The sequence below is a fragment of the Eulemur rufifrons genome, chromosome 7, assembly GCF_041146395.1.
Source record: "Eulemur rufifrons isolate Redbay chromosome 7, OSU_ERuf_1, whole genome shotgun sequence".
In the NCBI taxonomy this organism is placed as follows: Eukaryota; Metazoa; Chordata; class Mammalia; order Primates; family Lemuridae; genus Eulemur; species Eulemur rufifrons.
The window spans coordinates 281,954,043-281,972,681 of record NC_090989.1 but is presented as its reverse complement, the minus strand read 5'-3'; the positions used below and the strand labels follow the sequence as shown (position 1 = coordinate 281,972,681).

General features: G+C 56.2%; 1 protein-coding gene across 6 annotated transcripts in view; it reads left to right on the top strand.

Annotated features, from left to right (window-relative positions):
- RAPGEF1 (Rap guanine nucleotide exchange factor 1) overlaps positions 1-18,639 on the top strand; it is a 137,138-nt gene extending 118,499 nt beyond the window's left edge. For 3 of the 6 annotated variants that reach the window (XM_069476997.1, XM_069476994.1, XM_069476995.1), the window contains 13 exons: positions 4,667-4,755; positions 7,678-7,789; positions 9,476-9,551; positions 9,650-9,734; positions 11,256-11,348; positions 12,267-12,452; positions 13,240-13,324; positions 13,462-13,556; positions 15,026-15,104; positions 15,214-15,315; positions 16,638-16,735; positions 17,853-17,981; positions 18,474-18,639. In XM_069476997.1, coding sequence (XP_069333098.1) covers positions 4,667-4,755; positions 7,678-7,789; positions 9,476-9,551; positions 9,650-9,734; positions 11,256-11,348; positions 12,267-12,452; positions 13,240-13,324; positions 13,462-13,556; positions 15,026-15,104; positions 15,214-15,315; positions 16,638-16,735; positions 17,853-17,981; positions 18,474-18,624 — 1,380 coding nt within the window. In that variant the 3' untranslated portion in view covers positions 18,625-18,639. Of the gene's footprint in view, positions 1-1,274; positions 1,533-2,446; positions 2,540-4,666; positions 4,756-7,677; positions 7,790-9,475; positions 9,552-9,649; positions 9,735-11,255; positions 11,349-12,266; positions 12,453-13,239; positions 13,325-13,461; positions 13,557-15,025; positions 15,105-15,213; positions 15,316-16,637; positions 16,736-17,852; positions 17,982-18,473 lie in introns of all 6 variants that reach the window. The other 3 variants (XM_069476993.1, XM_069476992.1, XM_069476996.1) reach the window with 2 other exon arrangements.

Here is an 18,639-nt window from a genome sequence, read left to right as displayed (position 1 = left end):
ATGTGTAATAAATAGTCAGTGCCCAAGGGCAGGTGTCATGGTTCTGCTGTAAACCAACAGCCACTGGAGCTCACAGGAGCAAGAGAGCCTTGGGCTCACCGAGAAGGCGGGAAGAGCTTTAAACTCTGAGCAGTGCAACCAAGAAGGAGTGGGAGCTGTCCGCACAGTGGACGGATGCAGGGACCTCCTTGTCCCTTGAGTCGCAGTAGTTCTTTGTCCAGGTTGAAGGGTAGCTTTGCAAAACTTCTTAAGGCTGGGAGTGACTTTGACCCACGATAAGTTTAAAGCTTCATTTTTTCTTCTTCCTTTTCCTTATTTCCATGGGTTCTGAAAACCCTGTTCCACAGCAAATGCATAGAACATTTGAGTGAGGGATGTGCACCTTTGTGTGTCGGGTTTGACTTCTGTCGAGTCCTGGCATCTGTGGTAGGCACATGAACCTGGCAAGGACTTCGGACATGGGCTGTGCTCCCCCCTCGACAGTCTCTCAGCCCCCCGTGACGGTGGCAGCCTGGTGGCAGGCCTTTGCAGGGCATGATGACGTTGCCAGGTTCTCAGCATGGTGGCCACTCACCAGTGGTCTGAGAGCTCCTCTGTCTCTCTTCCCGCAGCAGAGCCTGGCCTGAGGGTGCTAATCAGACCTAAGAAGCTTCGGGTATTTGCTGCCAAAGAGAAAAGATTGAGTGGGAGGGGAAATGAACTCAGAAATGTTTAGCGTTTTGATAGCACAATTTTTCCAGCCATTCTTAAGTCTTATGCCCTTCCCTTCCAAAAGGATGTGAGGTGAATTACAATATTTAAAAGGTTGCAGTGTTGACTTATAAGGGATAAAACCTAAAAGATTCATCGAAAAGATTGAAAATTAGTAAATACAATGATGTTGAATTTAACTATAAGGACCGTTAAAGGACAAGAGGCAGTGGGATGGGTTGTGTAGGTGATGTTTCTGTCACAGTAGAGCGTGTGGTCACCTGTGCCTGCAGGGTATGGGGTTTGCTCGCCTTTGGGGGCCTCGGAGCTGTTGTCCACGTGCTGTTGTTTGGACAAGTCTCCGGTTTCAAGGCCCTTCTCGAGGGAGGATGCGTTGGGTGTGGGGGGACCTCAGCGGCCAGAGGACCAGGGTATTTTGGTGGCATGATTGGTGGTCCTTATTAGAGTTACTGTGAACAACCTGTCGGTGCTTGGCTACAGTTAATCTAATCACTTTTTCTTTTGTCTGTTTTCTTCTTCCCGTATTCTCGTTTTTGTGTTTGTTTTCCACTTTGATTCTGTAGTACAAATCTGTGTTTAGGTCCTACTCCCAGGATTTCGTGCCTCACCACCAAGCTTCCGTTCAGCCTTTCCTCCCGCCTACCTCCTCTTCCTCTCCACATTTCCCACCTGTCCACCAGTCTCAGAGCTCTGACTTAGCGGTGCCAGCTGTAGCCAGCCTGCCGCCCAGCACCGTGGACGGGCCTCTCTCATCTTCCCAGGAGAGCAGCTTCCATGGGAATACTGTCTGCCTTCCTTCCGAAACCTCTTTCACTGACTCGGTGAGAACTCAACACGCACACCTGCACGTGGGTCTGCACGGTTTTAGAACACGGCGTCACCTCCTGCAAGACACATCCGCCCTTCGCGAGCAGTCAGGGGCGCTGCGGGCATGCGTCCGTAGCAGCAGGGCCAGACTGACAGCTGCGGAAGGTCGCAAGGTGCAGTCTGTGGCCTATCTGTTTCCAGAACAGAAATTGAACCTCTTCTACAAAGTTTCATCAGACTAGGAATCTGATTTTCCACAAATAGACTAGTGACCATTTAGAGACAGTTAAAAGCATAAGATAGAAAATGCTACTAGCTTTTTGTTTGGTTGTTTTTAGAGAAAGGTACAAACTCCTTTAGGAGTACGGAAGAGGCAGAGACCCAAGGCAGCTGCCTGTTCACTCAGTCGCACTCAGTAGTGCCGAGGAGAGAGGGGCCTGGTCTCCCGTCCTGTTAAATTGCTCGTGGTGCTTCATCCGAAGCCAGGGCGATGCTGCCTTGCAGGTCGGAGTGGACAAGTGGACGGGGCAGAGGACGTGTGGGCAGGAGGGGACCACTCCCTGGCGTGCTGAGCTGTCACGCTGTGCTGCTGCTTTCCCTCCACGGTCGTTTCCCACCACACTGGGGACCCCTGCAGTTCCCGCTGTGGCGAGGTTGTCTTTTCAGGACAGTTTGAATGGCCCTCGACACCTTTGGAGAAGATCTGGCAGGAAACGCGGGTCCTCTCTAACATAGAGGCAAGAGGAGGCAAAGGCAGCTTTGTTCTCTTGATGCTGGGGAGACCAGAGTGTAGGCTCTCGCCTTCTCTTCTTTCTTACCAAAGGAGTGTCCTGGTCAGGGCCAGCCCTGCTGGCTGCCCCCTCAGGGCTGTAAGGGCTGGCTAGAGGGCCTGGCCCATGTGTCTCTCCTCTCATCCTGTCTCCCCCAGAGTGAAAACGCCAGTGAGGAAGCTGGTGAGGGTGAATACGTCAATCTGTATTCCTCTGGCCAGAGCAGCGAGGAGCTGGCTCCCTCTCGAGGAGTAAGTAACCTCGGGTGGCCTGCATGTGGCCTGGCCTGGCAGGAGCTGGGCCCTGCTCTTCCGAGGCTGCCTTCCTCCCACCTGCTTCTGTTTGGCTGAGCCCTCCCCCCGGTCACTGGGAGCCTGGGCCCCCCTGCAGGCTTGGTGGGAGCCAGGTTGGCTCTGTGGGAGAGGACATGGCTTCCAGGTGGCGGTCTGCTTCCAGGTGGCGGTCTGCCCGTTTGCTCCTGCTTCAGCGCGTGTGGCACTCCTCAGAGCCCGGCCATATGGGTCTTGCAGAAATCCGTAGGAGCAGCATGGCATGGACCCTGGCCACGGATCCAGTTGCTCTCTGTGGGATCTTTCTGTCCCATCTTCTAGCATAGAGCTCCATCTTCCGTCCCTCACCCAGAGGCTCACAGCCTTTCAGACCCCGTCTCCCCTCCTCCCCAGCATGCTGTGTCACCCCTACATTAGCTGCTTCCCAGGTAGCCCCTGCAGGTTTGTGCACACCTCCCTCCCAAGGAAGTAGAGAATTACCTGGCACTGGCCAGGCGCAGTGGCTCATGCCTGTAATCCTAGCTCTCTCGGAGGCCGAGGCAGGAGGATCGCTTGAGGTCAGGAGTTCGAGACCAGCCTGAGCAAGAGCGAGACCCCGTCTCTACTAAAAAATAGAAAGAAATTAACCGGACAACTAAAAATGTATAGAAAAAATTAGCTGGGCATGGTGGTGCATGCCTGTAGTCCCAGCTACTTGGGAGGCTGAGGCAGGAGGATTGCTTGAGCCCAAGAGTTTGAGGTTGCTGTGAGCTAGGCTGACGCCACGGCACTCTAGCCCGGGCAACAGAGTGAGACTCTGTCTCAAAAAAAAAAAAAAAAAGAATTACCTGGCACCATCACCCTCATTATGTTGCCGTCCCAGCTCCTGGTGGTCAAGAGACTGCAGTTCTGTTGAGCAATCACCTTTCCAAGTTTTGCTTCAGCAAAACATGAGCAACTTCAGAAGCTTCAAAAAATAGCTCTTCCCTACACGCCAAATGGGACAAGGTCCTTGTGGGAGGGTCCATGAGGACTGAGAATTCCCCAGTCATCAACCCCAAGGGCAGGGTCCTTAAGAGTGAGGTCCCCACAGAATTGTAGATGTTCACACAGGGCAAGCCCCACCTCAGGCGTTAGCAAGTCATGGAACATTGAGGAATTTTCACTCCAGTGGGATTTGATCCTGTCCGTGGGAGCCAAGCTGATGTCCCTACCTCAGCTGTCCCCTCTGCTGACCTGTGCCTCCGGCACCATCCAGCTCAGCCTCCATGTGGTGGAGTCCATCCCCCCAGGGAGAGGCCTTCCACGCTGTCTCCCTCTACCAACAGCTGCGTCCAGGGCTGACTTTTCTTCTCCTTGAACCACTCTCCACAGTGATTTTCCATATATTCGTGCCACCCCAGTTCTCTGTCGTGGCCTTGGTTGTCACTGAATAGGGTGGGCCCAGAGACCCGGGAGGAAGCAGTTCTGCTGGAGGAGGAGAGGGGGGACTGACACTCACGTGCCTAGGCAGCTGGACCTCTGGGGACTGTAGCAGGTTGAGCACTATAGCCCTTAAAGACTTCTTTGAAGTCAGCAGAGTTGTGCACGTGACCACAGTGCCCAGTGCTTAAGGGCACAGGCATTGCAGGTAACAGCCTGGGCTCAAATTCAGGCTCTGCCATTTACCAGCTATGTGGTCTTAGGCAGCACCCTTGACTTCTAGCCTCGGTTTCCTCACATGGAATGGGGACAATGGTGTTAGCTCATTGAAGAGGCCAAATGAGGAGCTGTGTGCAGAGCCCTTAGCCCAGGCCTGGTCAAGCTCTGGTAGGCTGGCTGTGGTGGCAGTTCTCTTTCTTTGAGGAGGTGCTTGAGGTGGCTTCGTCTAGGTTGGCAGCTGAAAAATATTACAAATAGTGGTACCTCTCACTCTCTCCAAAGGCAGGATGCTGGTCTCAAGAGGGCTTGTGCCTCCTGTAAAACTGCATTCACCATTAACTCGTTCTCATCTCAGATTGCTCCGTAGGACCTTGCACTCCAAAGCCACTGTGGGCAGGAATGCTGGGAAGACAGATCCACCCTGGAGTGGACCTCCTATCTAAACCCAGTGCTTACATCTCTTTTCAGGAATCACCAGCTGGGAAAGATGGACATCCCAGAGATCCCTCAGCGGCCGGCGCTGTACCTGGGAAGGACAGCAGAGACGGCGGTGAGAGGTAGGAAGTGAATCGAGAGGGGCTGGGTCCCCCAAGAGCAGGGTCTTCTTAGTTCTGCCTGAGTGGCCCCCGACCAGCCAGCTTACCAGGCCTGCAGGTGTTTCATGTTGGGGTCTTTCTTCCTGTTTTTCTGATTCTCCCATCCTAGTACTAACCAGGCCTGACACTGCTTAGCTTCCAAGAGCAGGCGAGATCCGGCACGTTCAGAGTGGTATGGCGGTAGACCTGATTCTCAAAATTATGTATGCTCAGGTTAGAAACTGTTGGAAAGAACAGAAAATTCCAAGAAAGCAGGAAAAATCACTAAGAATCCTACTCTTCAAAGGCCTTAACATACAGTCTGCCATTACTTCCTGATGGTCTGCACCTGTGTCATCCACCTTACAAGTTACCGTGATAGCCTTACCTTTTTCAATCCTGGCCAACCTTCCGTGGTTTTGGTCTCTTTCAAGTTGTGACGGGGAGCGTAAAAGATACCTCCCCACACACAGATTTGTTACTGTTGACATTTCGAGACGTGTAAATTGTGTTGCTAAACCACCTGAAAGTAAGTTGTAGGTGTTGTGGCCCTCGGCCCACAGATACTTCAACATGCCTCTCCAAAAATAATCCTCATCACAATGCCATTGTCACACCTAAGAAAGTTAATAAATTCCCTCATGTCATCTAATAGGCAAACCGTGTTCCGGTTCCCCAATTCTCCCCAAAATGTCTTGTATATCTTAATTTTTTTGCAACCAAGATCAATCAGGAGTTCTCCATTGCACTTAGTCATTATGTCTCTTTAATCTTTTGTAACATTTTTCAATATTAGCATAAGCCAAACCTGACCAGGTGTAGAAATATGCAGTAAATTTCCCCAACATGGGCTGCTCTTTGGGAGGTTGAAGTGGGAGGATCAATTGAGGCCAGGTGTTCAAGACCAGTCTGGGCAACATAGCAAGACCCTGTCTCCACAAAAAGTTTAAAAATTAGCTGGGCATGGTGGCACATACCAGTAGTCCTAACTACTTGGGAGGCTGAGGCAGGAGGGTGGCTTGAGACCAGGAGTTTGAAGCTGCAGTGAGCTATGATCACACCATTGCACTCCAGCCTGCGAAACAAAGCAAGACCCTGTCTCAGGAGGAAAAAAAAAACCCAATATATACTTACAAAATATAATGTGTAGGCTGCACATTGGCACTCCCACCTGCAACTTCATGTTGACGCCACCTTCTTTGTGAAATGTTCGATATTTTCAAGCTTTTTCTCCCTCGTTAGATCACGGTTCAGCTACCTCTGGTATCCAGGGTGATCTTAGCAGAGGAAGGCAATGCCTGCTTGTCATTCTCAGGCTTGAGCATGAACAGTAGAAAAGGTAGTAAAAAAAAAAAAAAGTAGCAAGAGAAAGAAAAAGACATGAAAGTATTCCCAAGGGGGCCTCGCAGAGGGCCAGCTGCTCAGCCTGCCTCTTGGCCGCTCGGCACTGCCGTCCCCATGACGCCTGTGTGATGCTGCTGCCCAGGCTGAGGTCTCCTGGACTGCTAAGCAGGGAGTGGTGTGTTTTCTAGCGTACCTAGGGGCAGAGGAGGTATGCACCGAGCAAAAGCAGCTCATGGGTCTGTCACCAGCTTCATTGGACCCAAAAGTGTCATTTTCAGAGTTCCATATGGTCCTTGTGAATGAGAAGCATGAACACATTGGTTAGAAACTATCACTGAGTGGTGATCTCCTTCTGCCCAGGCCATACCACAGGCTGGACATTGACAAGACCTGAAACAGCGTGGTTCCTCCCAAGACTGGGGTGGATTTGCTCCGGCCCATTCGTGTTCTCTTACTGAAGGCACGCGTTTTTGTGTCTCAGATCCTTAGGGTGAAAATGTGATCTGTGAGCCAGGCACAGTGGCACACACCTATAGTCCCAGCTAGTTGGGAGGCCAAGGCAGGAGTTCAGGTCTAGCCTGGGCAACATAGCAAGACCCTCTCTCTTAAAAAAATGTGAGCTGTGACCACAAGGCTGACCAGAATAAAACAGGGGAACGTAAAAGATGCCAGGGGAAAAGCCAGGCATCGGCAGACCCAGCTTCCATTCTCCCCAGAACGCCCTAGGCTGGGAGACTCATCTTGGACACCGCTAGCTGCCCTTGTGCCCTTCTGTGGGGAATGTCCTTCCTGTGCTTCAGGCTCAGCTCGCTTGTCCCAACCCAGGAGCCTTCCTGCCCTTTTAGGAGAGGCCAGGCCCCTGCAGTGTTCTTCTTACCCTCCGTGCTCCCCTCTCCCCCCCTTTTTTTTTTTTTTAAGTAGAGATGGGGTCTCGCTCTTGCTCAGGCATGTCTTGAACTCCTGACCTCAAGCGATCCTCCCACCCGGGCCTCCCGGAGTGCTAGGATTACAGGTCCTGCTCTTTTTTTGTGTCGCCATGACCACTTGTTTTACAGTCCATATCCTGCTAGATCAAGCTCTGAGAACAAGGGGCCACGTCTGCCTGGTTCATGTTTTTTTCTTAGTGCCAGACAAAGGGTCTGATGGTGAGCTGGCCCTGGGAGAAGCCTCGAGGAGCAGAACAGCATCGAGCCATGCTGCCTTCCCCACCTGCTCGCCCATTTGCTCCTTCTCCAGTGCTGACTGTGTGTGTGGTGGGCCTCGGAAGGTGGCTGAGACCATCACTCACACAGCTCAATGGAACCTTCTTAATCTCCCAGCAGAATCCCTTCCATGTACAGACAGGCCATCCAGAGAGAGCAGGAGAAGTGCCCAGTTCACATGGCTGATCAGTAGTGAGCTGGGGACCCAGTCCGTGACAATGGAGCTGCCACGCAGGGTGGGCTCGTTCATTGAGCAGTTCTGATGCCTGTGCACAGGCTGGCACTGCCTCGGCCTCTGGGCACCAGGAAGCCCAGGGGCCTGTTGGGTGCTTGCAATACAAACCACTTCTCCCTCCAGGGCCCCAAAGTCACCAGATGCTCTGGAGTCGGCTGAGTCGGAGGAGGAAGTGGATGAGCTGTCCCTCATCGACCACAATGAGATTATGGCCCGGCTGACGCTCAAGCAAGAGGTAAAGACTCCCAGGTCCGGATTTCACTGTCTGGCCCCACAGAGGGCGAGCAAGGGGGACAAGGAGAGTGTGACCTTGAGGTGTCTCGAGCAGAGAGACCAAGCCAGGTGTGGAGGCCAAGTCCCAGTGCTCCTGGTGGAGCTCAGCTCTGGGCTCCCAGAGGGGTGAGTGCCAGGGGAAGCATGCTGTCCCCTTCCCTTGATGCTTCTGAGAGTGATTTTGGTCATGACGTAGTATCCCTGAGCCTCAAATGATGGGACTCCTGGGGGTGGTGTGAGGATGAAATCCACGTGCGTGCTCAGCACAGAGCCTACACGGGGTAAGCCCTCACCACTGTGGGACACTTTTCTGTTGTTGATAAAACAGCCCCGCGATAGCCTCAGCTGGGAGACACCAGCTGATTAGAAAATCTGGGCCTGGACAGTGTGGCTGCTTCATCCTGTGCCTTGTCTACAGAGCCTCGTTGATCAAAACAGTGCCCAAACCTGTTGCAATAAGAGCAAGTCGGACTGAGAGAGTTTTGCCTCTTCCTTCGACTATGCATTTCTGGAAACACAAAGGAACAGCTTCATAAAGTAGCCCTGACCCCCCATCCCCCTGCCCCCCAAGGAGGTAGCCATGTTTCTGGGCTTTGACTTGACGATAGTCACACACAGACTCACAGGCAGATGCTGCCCTTTGCGTGCTCCTGGCCCAGGCTAGGCCAGCTCTGGCTGTGGCAGAGAGCAGCCCAGGACGCTGTCTGCAGGGCGCTGAGAGCCTTGACAGAAGTGACATCTCATGATCCTTGCCATAAATTTCTTCCTTAAAACCAGGTCAGAGGCATAACCCCTAGCTCTGGAGGTAAATCTAGGACACTCTCAGAACCCTAGGGTTGAGGGGTAAAAGAGCTAAGCCCTAAAAAGACAGGGAGTCTCGGAGCGGGTGCTGCGGCAGGAGGGGCTCGAGGGAGTGTTGGGGCCCAGGGGCAGAGAAAGGCCCTGGGTGTTTGTCCTGGGCCTGGTTTGCTGGCCCCTGTGACAGCTCTTTTTGGCCCCAGGCCAGGTGGTGAAAGGTCTGCTTGCCCTCATGGAAACAGATTTGCTCCTTAATTGGCAGCTGGAGGTTGATGGTCATTTAAGCAGCATCTGATGTCATCGAACGTCTTTGTGACACACTTCTCTAACGAAGGGCTTCGTGGAAGAACCTGCAGTAATACTAGTGACTGCTGTTTCTACTTGGGGAAAAGGATTTAGATTTAGGGCAGCTTGCTGTAGTTTTGGGAATATTAACATGCTAATAAATAGTTCTCTTGCCTCCATTGGCATCCTGGGAGGTGACTGTCCTGCCTCCCTGTGGGGTCCCACTGTCCCCCACCTATGAGGACTTCCACCTCCCCTCTGGCCCATGGGTCGGTGAGCAGGGGAAGGTCGAATGGCACGGTGTCTCCTGACCCAGCTTTGTCCTCAAAACAGTGATGTGCCCTGGTGCCCGGGCAGTGCCAGGCCCTCCAGCTCCCAGACCCAGTTCAGTCTGTGCCTGTCGCCGAGCATGTGGTGGTGGGCTGCAGGGGCACCCCTGGCATCGCAGCAGGGTCACACTGCGGCACAGCCTCTTGGTCATCTCATCCCTGCCTGTTCCTTCCTAAACTTGCTTTCTCAAGGCCATGCACTGCCTCATGCCCCTCGTTGGCCGTTTTCATTACAGGGTGACGACGGGCCAGACGTGCGTGGAGGATCAGGGGACATCTTACTGGTCCACGCTACGGAGACGGACAGGAAAGGTAGGGCAGCCCTCCCTCAGCAGCTTAGTCAGCAGGGACCTGCCCCGGGCCCGAGCTCTGCGCCCTGACTCAGCAGCTCCCGTTGCTCCTCCCTCCAGACTTGGTGCTGTACTGCGAGGCCTTCCTGACCACCTACAGGACCTTCATCAGCCCGGAGGAGCTCATCAAGAAGCTGCAGTACAGATATCCTTTCCCAGCCCCGCCGCAGGCCTTGCCACCCACTCTGCCCCCGGGCGAGGGTCCAAGTGATGTGTTGGGCGGCAGTGTGATCGATCTGCAATTTGCCCCATGGGCCACCCTTGGTAAATGCACCCCATGCAGTAGTGGCTGAGGAAGACCCCAGAGGCTTGGTAGGAGCCACTGTTGTTGCCCACTGCCTCTTCCTTCCTTTGGCCTGCCTGTGCCGCCAAAGCTACCCACGGCTGCTCCTCCAGGAGGGCTGCCCGTGACTGCCATCTGCTGGGCAGCCGCCGAGTCCTCCAGCCCTCCTCCTCCCCTTCCTGCAGGCCTTGAGCCTTCCCCCGTCCCCCTCGGGGTCTCCTGCAGATCTCCTTGCTGTGGTCCTTAGAGTCCCCTGCACGTCAAAACGGACGTGCATGTTTCCCATTGGCAGGACTCGGGTCCCCTGGCACTTTCTGTCACGTAGAGCACCTGCTCACAGGCCCAGCTCAGCAAATGGCACTCACTCGCCCGTGGAGAACTTACTAGTCAGGCAAGATGTCCATTTGCACGTGTGATGTCAGCTATAACACCACCATGTTATACATGGTGCCACTGTATAATTTGCTGTTGTGTAATTGGGGAAACTGAGGCTCAGAGAAGTGAGGGATCTGATGACCCAGGTGGCTGCTTGGTGGGAGGGCAGCCACAGCCCCCTGCCCCTGCCTCCAGCACTCAGGTTCTCAGCCTCTTCCGTGCTTGGCCACCTCAGGCCCGTGCATGGGCACCAAGCTCTGGGCCCGGGTGGCCAGCGAGCCCCTGGGCTGAGGCCAAGCAGACTGTCCCTAGTGCGAGGCTCCTTCCAGAACCCAGGACATGGAAGGTTGTGGGTCGCTGGAGAACAGGCAGGACAGTCAGGGAGGGTCTGGGGAGTCGACGGCAAACACAACAGTGCGGCGGGAAACCACAGCCTCCCTCTTCAAGGGACAGCGAGAGCTGGTCGAGAGTTCGAGGGGCTGCCATAGAGACGAGGAGCCAGTACGGAGTGTGCTGCTCTGGGAAGGGAGACCTTGCCCAGCGTCACAGAAGCAAGAGCTCCCTGGGAAGGTGTTCGAGCTAGAGCAGCCGCATGGCCCGGGGAGACAGTCTCGGGGTGGAAACTCACGGACAGAGTGGAGGGAGATACCTCTGGCCTGTATACCTGCCAGAGGCCTGGGGTTTTGAGGGTGTTTGGTTTGGGACCACCTTTCTCTACCTGAGGCTCAGCAGGGCATCCTTCAGGTGTCAGGAATCTCGCAGGAGCCTTGGGTTGAACCTAACAGAAAGGCAGGCAGGAGAGCGAAGTGGTTGGGAACAGTCCTGGGGGCCGGAAGGTTTGGGCTCAAACCTCAGCTTCGCACAAGCCCCGTGCCTTCGTTGCTGGACGCCAGCACCTCTCTTGCAGGTTCCTGGTGCATCGTAAGCACTCGATCAGTCGTAGCTAGAAGGCAGCCCTCCACTTACATCTCCCCCACCGCATGGCTATCTCTTTAACCCACGCTCCACATACGAGAAGTTCTCTCCTTTTGCCGACACGTTCAAGAAGCGCGTCAGCAAGAACACGTTCTTCGTGCTGGTGCGGGTGGTGGACGAGCTCTGGTGAGTGTGCCCCGGGCTCTGCAGAGGGTGGCAGAGGCTCTGCCCTGCAGGCAGCTCGGCAGGCCTGGGCGAGCCTCGGGGTGCTGTGGGCTTCCCTGCCGAGATCGGCAGCCTGTTCTGAGATCGGCAGCCTGTCCCCATTCACCCGCCTCTCCTGGGGGTGAACACCCACTGAGCACAGAGCTCTGGTCAGGGCTGGCTCTTGCCTGCTTTGTCACCACCCTTTGAGAGAATGACCTGTCCCCCATGGCCCAGGGTGAGGTATCTCTCCATCCCCAGCCCAGGCCCTGATTTCCCACAGGAGAGGAACCTGCACTGCCCAGGGCCATCCCCCCTGCAGGTATTACAGGACTGTCCTCAGCCGGCTGTGCTCTTAGCCCCCCGTGTTTCCATGGTCATCTCTCCGAGTCTTTGACACAGCACTTGCCATTTTCATCCATTTAACAAATATCCATTGAGCACGTCTTTCCTGGGTATGGAGAGTCAGAGGTGAACGGAACAGACTGGCCCTACCTTCTGCCGGGGAGATGACCGTGGCCAATGGCTGTACAACTAGGGAACGGCCATAGCATGGACGGTTCTCAAGGCGGGTAGTTCAGGAGCTCCCCCAGGGCAGGATTTGTGTGGGATTTGTCTCTGTAGCCCAGTCCCCAGCTTAGTCCCTGGCACTTGTCCAGTGCCAGCAAACGTCTGTTGAGTGCGTGGCAGGTGTTTGTTACCACCGAGACCACTCAGCACTTTTGAGGATGCAGCCGCTGTCCCAAGATCGTCCCAAGATCTTGTCTCTTGCTCTCTTCCCACGGGGGGGTCCCAGCTATGCACTGATTGCAGCCACGTGGCCTTTGGGTATCTGGAGGTGGATTCCAGGTCTTCCTGGGTCTCGTTCCTGCCCCCTCACCTGTGCCTTTGGCCTTCTAGCCTAGTGGAGTTGACAGAGGAGATCCTGAAGCTATTGATGGAGCTGGTCTTTCGCCTGGTGTGCAACGGGGAGCTCAGCCTGGCCCGCGTGCTCCGGAAGAACATCCTGGACAAGATGGACCAGAAGAAGCTGCTCAGGTGTGCCAACTCCGACCAGCCGCTGGCAGCCAGGGGGGTAGCAGCCAGGTAAGGAGCCAGCTTCCCCAGTCCCCACCGCCTCTAGCAAGAACTGTGCCCAAGAGCTGCCTCGCTATGGCACTTTCCTCAGTTCACCCTCCCCCGATCCCCCCCACAGCCTTACATCCTGGTTCTACCCGGGCCCTGTGACAAGGTGCCTCAGGGACAGCCCCATGGGTCCCCTGTGGCTGGGCCTCTTCTTCAGAAGTTGTATGTTGGGTGATGAGTCACCTTGTCACCAGGAAGTAGGGCAGCAGGGCACACAGAGCTATGGAGGACAGAGGTAGAGGAGTGTGTTCCGGGCTGTGGTCAGCTCTGCATGGCCTTGCCAGCATTAACAGAGCAGCTGCGCAAGGCCCTGTGTGACAGTTCCAATCTGTTGCCTCCCCTACCCCAGCCCAGAGGTGAGTGTCAGTTCCAGCTGTAGAGACTGTTGATTGACAGGCTCCTTTTTAGTGGGCGCTTAGCCTTCATTTATAGGGCACCACCTCTGTTCTCCTGGCCACCTGGAAGTGGGGTCGGGCTGCGAGCGAGAGTCCTCAGGCCTCTGAACTGTCCGTGAGCTCACGAGGGAAACTCCGTCTCTTGATTCCGAAAGCTGCAGGACTACCCGCAGAGGCGGGAGGGGAAGGCAGAGAGCACCATCCTGGGGAGAAACGCGGGGCCCAGAGGGGCCCAAGGAGCAGCGGGTGCTGGCCTGCTCTGTGGCCTCCTTGCTCCTACAGTGCAGCCAGGCTGCTCAGCTCCTGACCACTGTCCCCACCCCGACAGTGGTTCTCCTGCCTCTGTCTTCCAGGCCGGGGACCTTGCATGACTTTCACAGCCATGAAATAGCCGAGCAGCTGACACTGCTGGACGCTGAGCTCTTCTATAAAATAGAGGTGTGGTATGGAGGGGGCCGGGGCCTGGGGAGCCCCTGCTGGTTGTCCCTGAATGGGAGGCTCCCCCTGCCCCCGTCACAGGGGGTATAACCTCCAGCCCAGGACTCCGCCTCTATCCAGTGTCTTTCCTTTTGCAGATTCCTGAGGTTTTGCTTTGGGCAAAAGAGCAGAATGAGGAGAAGAGCCCGAACTTGACCCAGTTCACGGAGCACTTCAACAACATGTCCTACTGGTAAGAAGGGGCCACAGCACCAGCCCTGTGGCTCTGGATGGTGACACACCTGGATGGGCTCAGTGGTTTCCTTTGCAGAGAGCTTGAGTGGCAGGGAGGAGCTGCTGCTTTCATTCCTCCAAGCTCCTCCGGGGGCGCTGTGTGCACGAATCATGAACCAAAAGGCGGAGAACAAGGGCAGGGACAGGAGAGGGCTGGTTGCAGAGGCTCAGCAGGGAAGAGTGCCAGGATCGATTAGTCATGTCTGCCATAGGTGGCAGTTGGGTAGTGGGGTCAGGCTTGGTGTCCTGGGCTGGTCCCTGCCCAGCCCTCCCTCACTGTGCCAGGGGCTCACACTGACTATGTCCAACAGAGCAGTTAGCAAGGATTGGGTTCTGTTAGCCTTTAATTCTTAAAGCAAAATGAATCCCAACGGTGTGTTTATGATTCAGAACTCCTGGCTCTTTGAGATGTGACTTAAAGTGCCCACAGCATCTCGGCAGCAAACGGAGCAGCAGTCAGCACGTGGCAGCTACGCGGTGCTCCCCCACCCGCTGCTCCCACCAGCATGCCATCTGTTTTTCAAATGTTCCGAGGACAGCTTATTGGAGGAAAATAGGGTCATCGCCCCTTTCCTTGCCTTTCTGCCCCGCACAGAAGCAGTCCAGGCCTCAGTAGAGTGTGCGCAGCTGTAGCAACCTCTGTTCCGTGTGGGGGTTGCCCAGTCAGATGTGGCGGTTTCTGGGGCAGAGGGAAGCTGCACGCACAGCCTGAGCCTGGCCTCTGACACCGGCTCCTTGCTGGGTCCAGGAAGCTCAAGGGCACCTGCCACCCCAGGAGCCTGGCTGGGCCGAGGTGCAGAGCTGTGGTCCTCAATGTGCTCGGCCCAGCTGCCCTCTTACAGGGTGGACGAGGGCGTGCAGAACGTGGCACTTCCTCCGAGTGACGCTGGTGGTAGCCCCTCTGAGACCACAGGAAGTTGAGGCCAATGTGAGGTCCCTACTGCACACATGCAGAAATGAGACTGGCCTTTGGCTTTGGCTACTGATAAGGTTCTGAGAGATCTGTTCCCTCATGACTGGCAAATGTGGCCTGTTAAGTCACGTGCCCGCTGGTCTCCCCAAGCCAGTCCTGAGGCCACGTGAGGAACTTTCCCAGCCCCAGTGGTGCTGGGTCCGCACCTGTCAGGAAAGGCTCTGCTTTGATCCTCCCAGACCTCCACGTGCAGAATCGGAGGTCCTTGGTGGTGGTGTTTGGCACCAGTCACCAGATTTCTTTGTGACGTCTTGTTTCTGTCCCTGGGATGCTGTTGGCTTCTTGAGAGCAGAGACGCGGTCTGTGCCTGGGGCCTCGCAAGCCCTGGGCACTCAGTAGGGGCGAGCTCAGGGCTGCTGGTGCAGAGGGGGCAGGTCCCATCTCCACAGGACCGCCGGGGCCTGTAGGAAGACCGTCAGCTCAGCTGTCTCTTCTTTTTCCCTTGGTCCATGCAGGGTCCGCTCAATAATCATGTTACAGGAAAAGGCCCAGGACAGGGAACGGCTGCTCTTGAAATTCATTAAGATCATGAAGGTAACGGTGGCCACGCCCTCCCCAGAGCACCCTCTTTAGGCCCTGCCCGGGGAGCTGGAACCCGCTGTCCTGCCACCTGCTCTCACAGAGGCCGTACCTCTCTCCACAGCACTTACGGAAGCTGAATAACTTCAACTCCTACCTGGCCATCCTCTCGGCACTGGACTCGGCGCCCATCCGCAGGCTAGAGTGGCAGAAGCAGACCTCAGAGGTGAGTGGCCTTCGTGACATGGGTGGGAAGGAACCAGCAGGTGGGGTCCTTGCCCAACCCTTGGGCAAGTGGCTGTGGCAGAACGTGCTTGGATGCACTGGATGCTGGGGCTAGGGTCCCTGCTGTGCCACCAGCCTGCTGTGTGGCCAGGACAGCTGCCCACCCCACCTCAGCTTCCTGCCTCTGATCCCCAGTCACCATATCCTGGAGGGCTTCGAGGTTGGTTCTGGGGCTGTCATGGCGTCCTGTTGCTGCCCGCAAGCCCATCCCTGGGGCCCAGCATCACCGTGGTCCTTCCTTCGGCCCATCCTTCGGAAGAGGCCGTTCTAGGCTCGGCGCTGCCTTGGGCACAGGCCACACCTTGAGCAGCTAACATCCTTTTGGGTGGGTTTCTACAGGGTGAGCGCTAAAAGACAACGTGGGCTGCGGGGCCAGGTGAGCTTCCTCACATGCCACCACCCACAGGGGAAGAAGTTGTTCCTGGGAAGGGAAGAAAATTTCCATCCAAGGGGACAGCAGAGCACAGCCTGGGAACAGGTGGGGGTTTGGCGTCCTTGAGGAGTAGGGCAGAGACCAGGATGGCCACGTCACTGGGGAAGGGACCAGCTATGGGTGAGGAAGGCCTCCGGGTCCAATTCCTCACAGGCCCACAGCTTTGAGTGTCAGCCAGGCCACCTTGGGGAACCCTCTCACTTGGTGCACAGAAAGGGACATTTATATAACAGTGTCATATGGCAAAGTGGGAAATTCACCCCGGGTGCTGCAGGAACGAGAGGGCCCGAGGAGTCAGGGCAGGCTTCCTGGAGCAGGCAGGACAATAGCGTTCTGAGCATGGGGCAGGGTGGGTGCGTCTCACAGGTGAGAAGCAGCTCAGCCCTGCAGGAGGTGGAGGTCACAGGCCGCCCCGATCGCACCTCAGGCGCAGGGAGGAGTGAAGGCAGCTCTGAGCCAGGAGTGGCTCGGTTCGGTGCGTGGTCTAGAAGCTCCCGCAGGCTTTAGCATGGAGCCCCAGCTTCCAGTGTCCTGCACACACAGTGGTCACTGCTGCTCGGGAAGGGTTTTACCAAGCACAAAAAGCCCATGGGGTGTTTCTCCCTAACAGGCCTGGGGTCTTTCTGGGACCAGGGTTTGGCTGATACTCAGTTAAAAGAGACCAAATCTGTGCCGGCCAGGGGCAGGGCCTGCATCTGGCGTGTGTTCTCATGTGGGCACCACCCTGCCAGTGTGGATGGAGCAGGGCGGACAGGCTGGCTGGCACTGAGGGCCAGGCTCTGCCCCCTCCAGTGTCCCAGCACTCGCTGACCCCTGCCCTCTCCTGCCAGGGCCTGGCCGAGTACTGCACCCTCATCGACAGCTCGTCCTCCTTCCGGGCCTACCGGGCCGCCCTCTCGGAGGTGGAGCCTCCCTGCATCCCGTACCTGTGAGTAGCCCGCTCGCCCCTCGCCCAGCCAGCTGCTCTGGGGAAGAGACACTGGGTTCCCCCAGAGAAATCCTCACTCCAGGGCTTCCAGCTGTGACGTTTGTACTTCTGTTTTAGTTTTTACTTCTAACTTTCAAAGTAAAACATGCTCTTTGTAATGGAATTTAAACAGAAGACACAGTCAAGGATAAAAGTTCTCCTTCCCCTCTCCCAGCCCCCCTCCCGCTCCTCCTGTACCTGCCAGAGCGCGTGTGCAGGCATGCTGACGACAGGCGTGTGGCCTCTCCCCACATGGCGTCATGCGTATCTAGTCCTCACGCTCAGCTGCATGTTAGCACCACCCACGGAGCCCGTCACTCCGGGAGCGCCAAGAGCGCTTGGCATGAAGAAGTTCAAAAAGTCTTCCTGAGGGCGGGCCGTGGGGTGGAGGGAGTGTGTTTCGTGGAAAAGGGAAGTCGCAGAAAAATCAAAGCTAAGGAGGGTTCTTTGATTATCAGAGCCTTCGATCTACGAGCGGACACTGGCACGCCCCAGAGTGGGGCAGAAGACTCAGCAGTGTTCCTCGGGTTAGGGCCCGCACTGAACGCTGTCCCATCCCAGACCCACCCCTGGGCCCCGCGGCTGAGCCCTCCCTGAGTCCCCGCCCTCTCCCCTCTGGTATTAAGTCCTCTGTATCCAGAAGCACCTGTTAGGTACCGTATCTGTTAACAAAGGGGTCTCCACCCCCCTGCCCTCCTCAGTTTGGGGTTTTGTTTTGTTTTTTTTTTTACTGCTCATGTGTTAATTTCACATTAGCAGCCCACAGCTCTGCCCACACCCTGCAGCTCTCTGACAGTCGTCCTCAGGCGTGGATGGGCGGGATGTTCCAGGCCCCTCCAACGCCTGGGCTGGCTTCGAGAGACCTGCAGGTTCTCATGGACACAGATGGTGAGATGGCAATTCACTCTGGAAGAAACAGACACCCAGACTTGCTCTTCGGTTTGCTTTGGTTTGCTCTGGAGGTTTCGGCAGCTGCGTGGGCTGGAGTCATTGTCCGGCACTAGGCTCTCTCGGTAAACCAGCTGCCTTGGGAGTCGCCCTCCATAGTGGTGACTGGGCTTCTTCCCTGTCCTCCCAGGGGGCTGATCCTGCAGGACCTGACCTTCGTGCACCTGGGGAACCCAGACTATATCGATGGGAAGGTGAACTTCTCCAAACGCTGGCAGCAGTTCAACATCCTCGACAGCATGCGGTGCTTCCAGCAGGCGTGAGTGCCACGGCCCGGGCCGGGTGGGGCAGATCTGAGCCCTCCCCGATGCAAGGAGCAACCCCGGGCCCCTGAGCAGAGGCAGAAGGTCATGGAGGACCAAGTCACCCTCCATCTGTTGAACGGGGTACAGCCTCTGTGTCAGGATAACGTGAGAGAGTATCCGTAAGGGGCTCAGCTCCCTGTCTGGCCCTGGGCCTGAACCCAGTACCGCAACCCGCTCGTCCTCTGGTTCGCACACCAGGATGGTGGTGCCCGCCTTGCTGTGAGGAGAGGGCTGATGACCCCGGGCCTGCCTGGGGCACCTGCAGTGGGGGCCAGGCTTCTGCAGCCCTCGCTGGGGGGCCCAGCCTCGGGGCCCAGTGGACGTGCTGGGTGCTGGTGTCCTCTGCAATAGCAGCACCTGAGTTTGCTGTGAGGGGTGTGGGGATGGTCCACGTGGCACCCTTGGGCTGCTCGGCCCTCACCGTCTGCCTCCCCTCCCCTGCACAGGCATTACGACATCCGAAGAAACGACGACATTATAAACTTCTTCAACGACTTCAGTGACCACCTGGCTGAGGAGGCCCTATGGGAACTCTCTCTGAAAATTAAACCCAGGAACATAACAAGGAGGAAAACAGACCGGGAAGAGAAGACCTAGGAGCAGGTGCCAGGA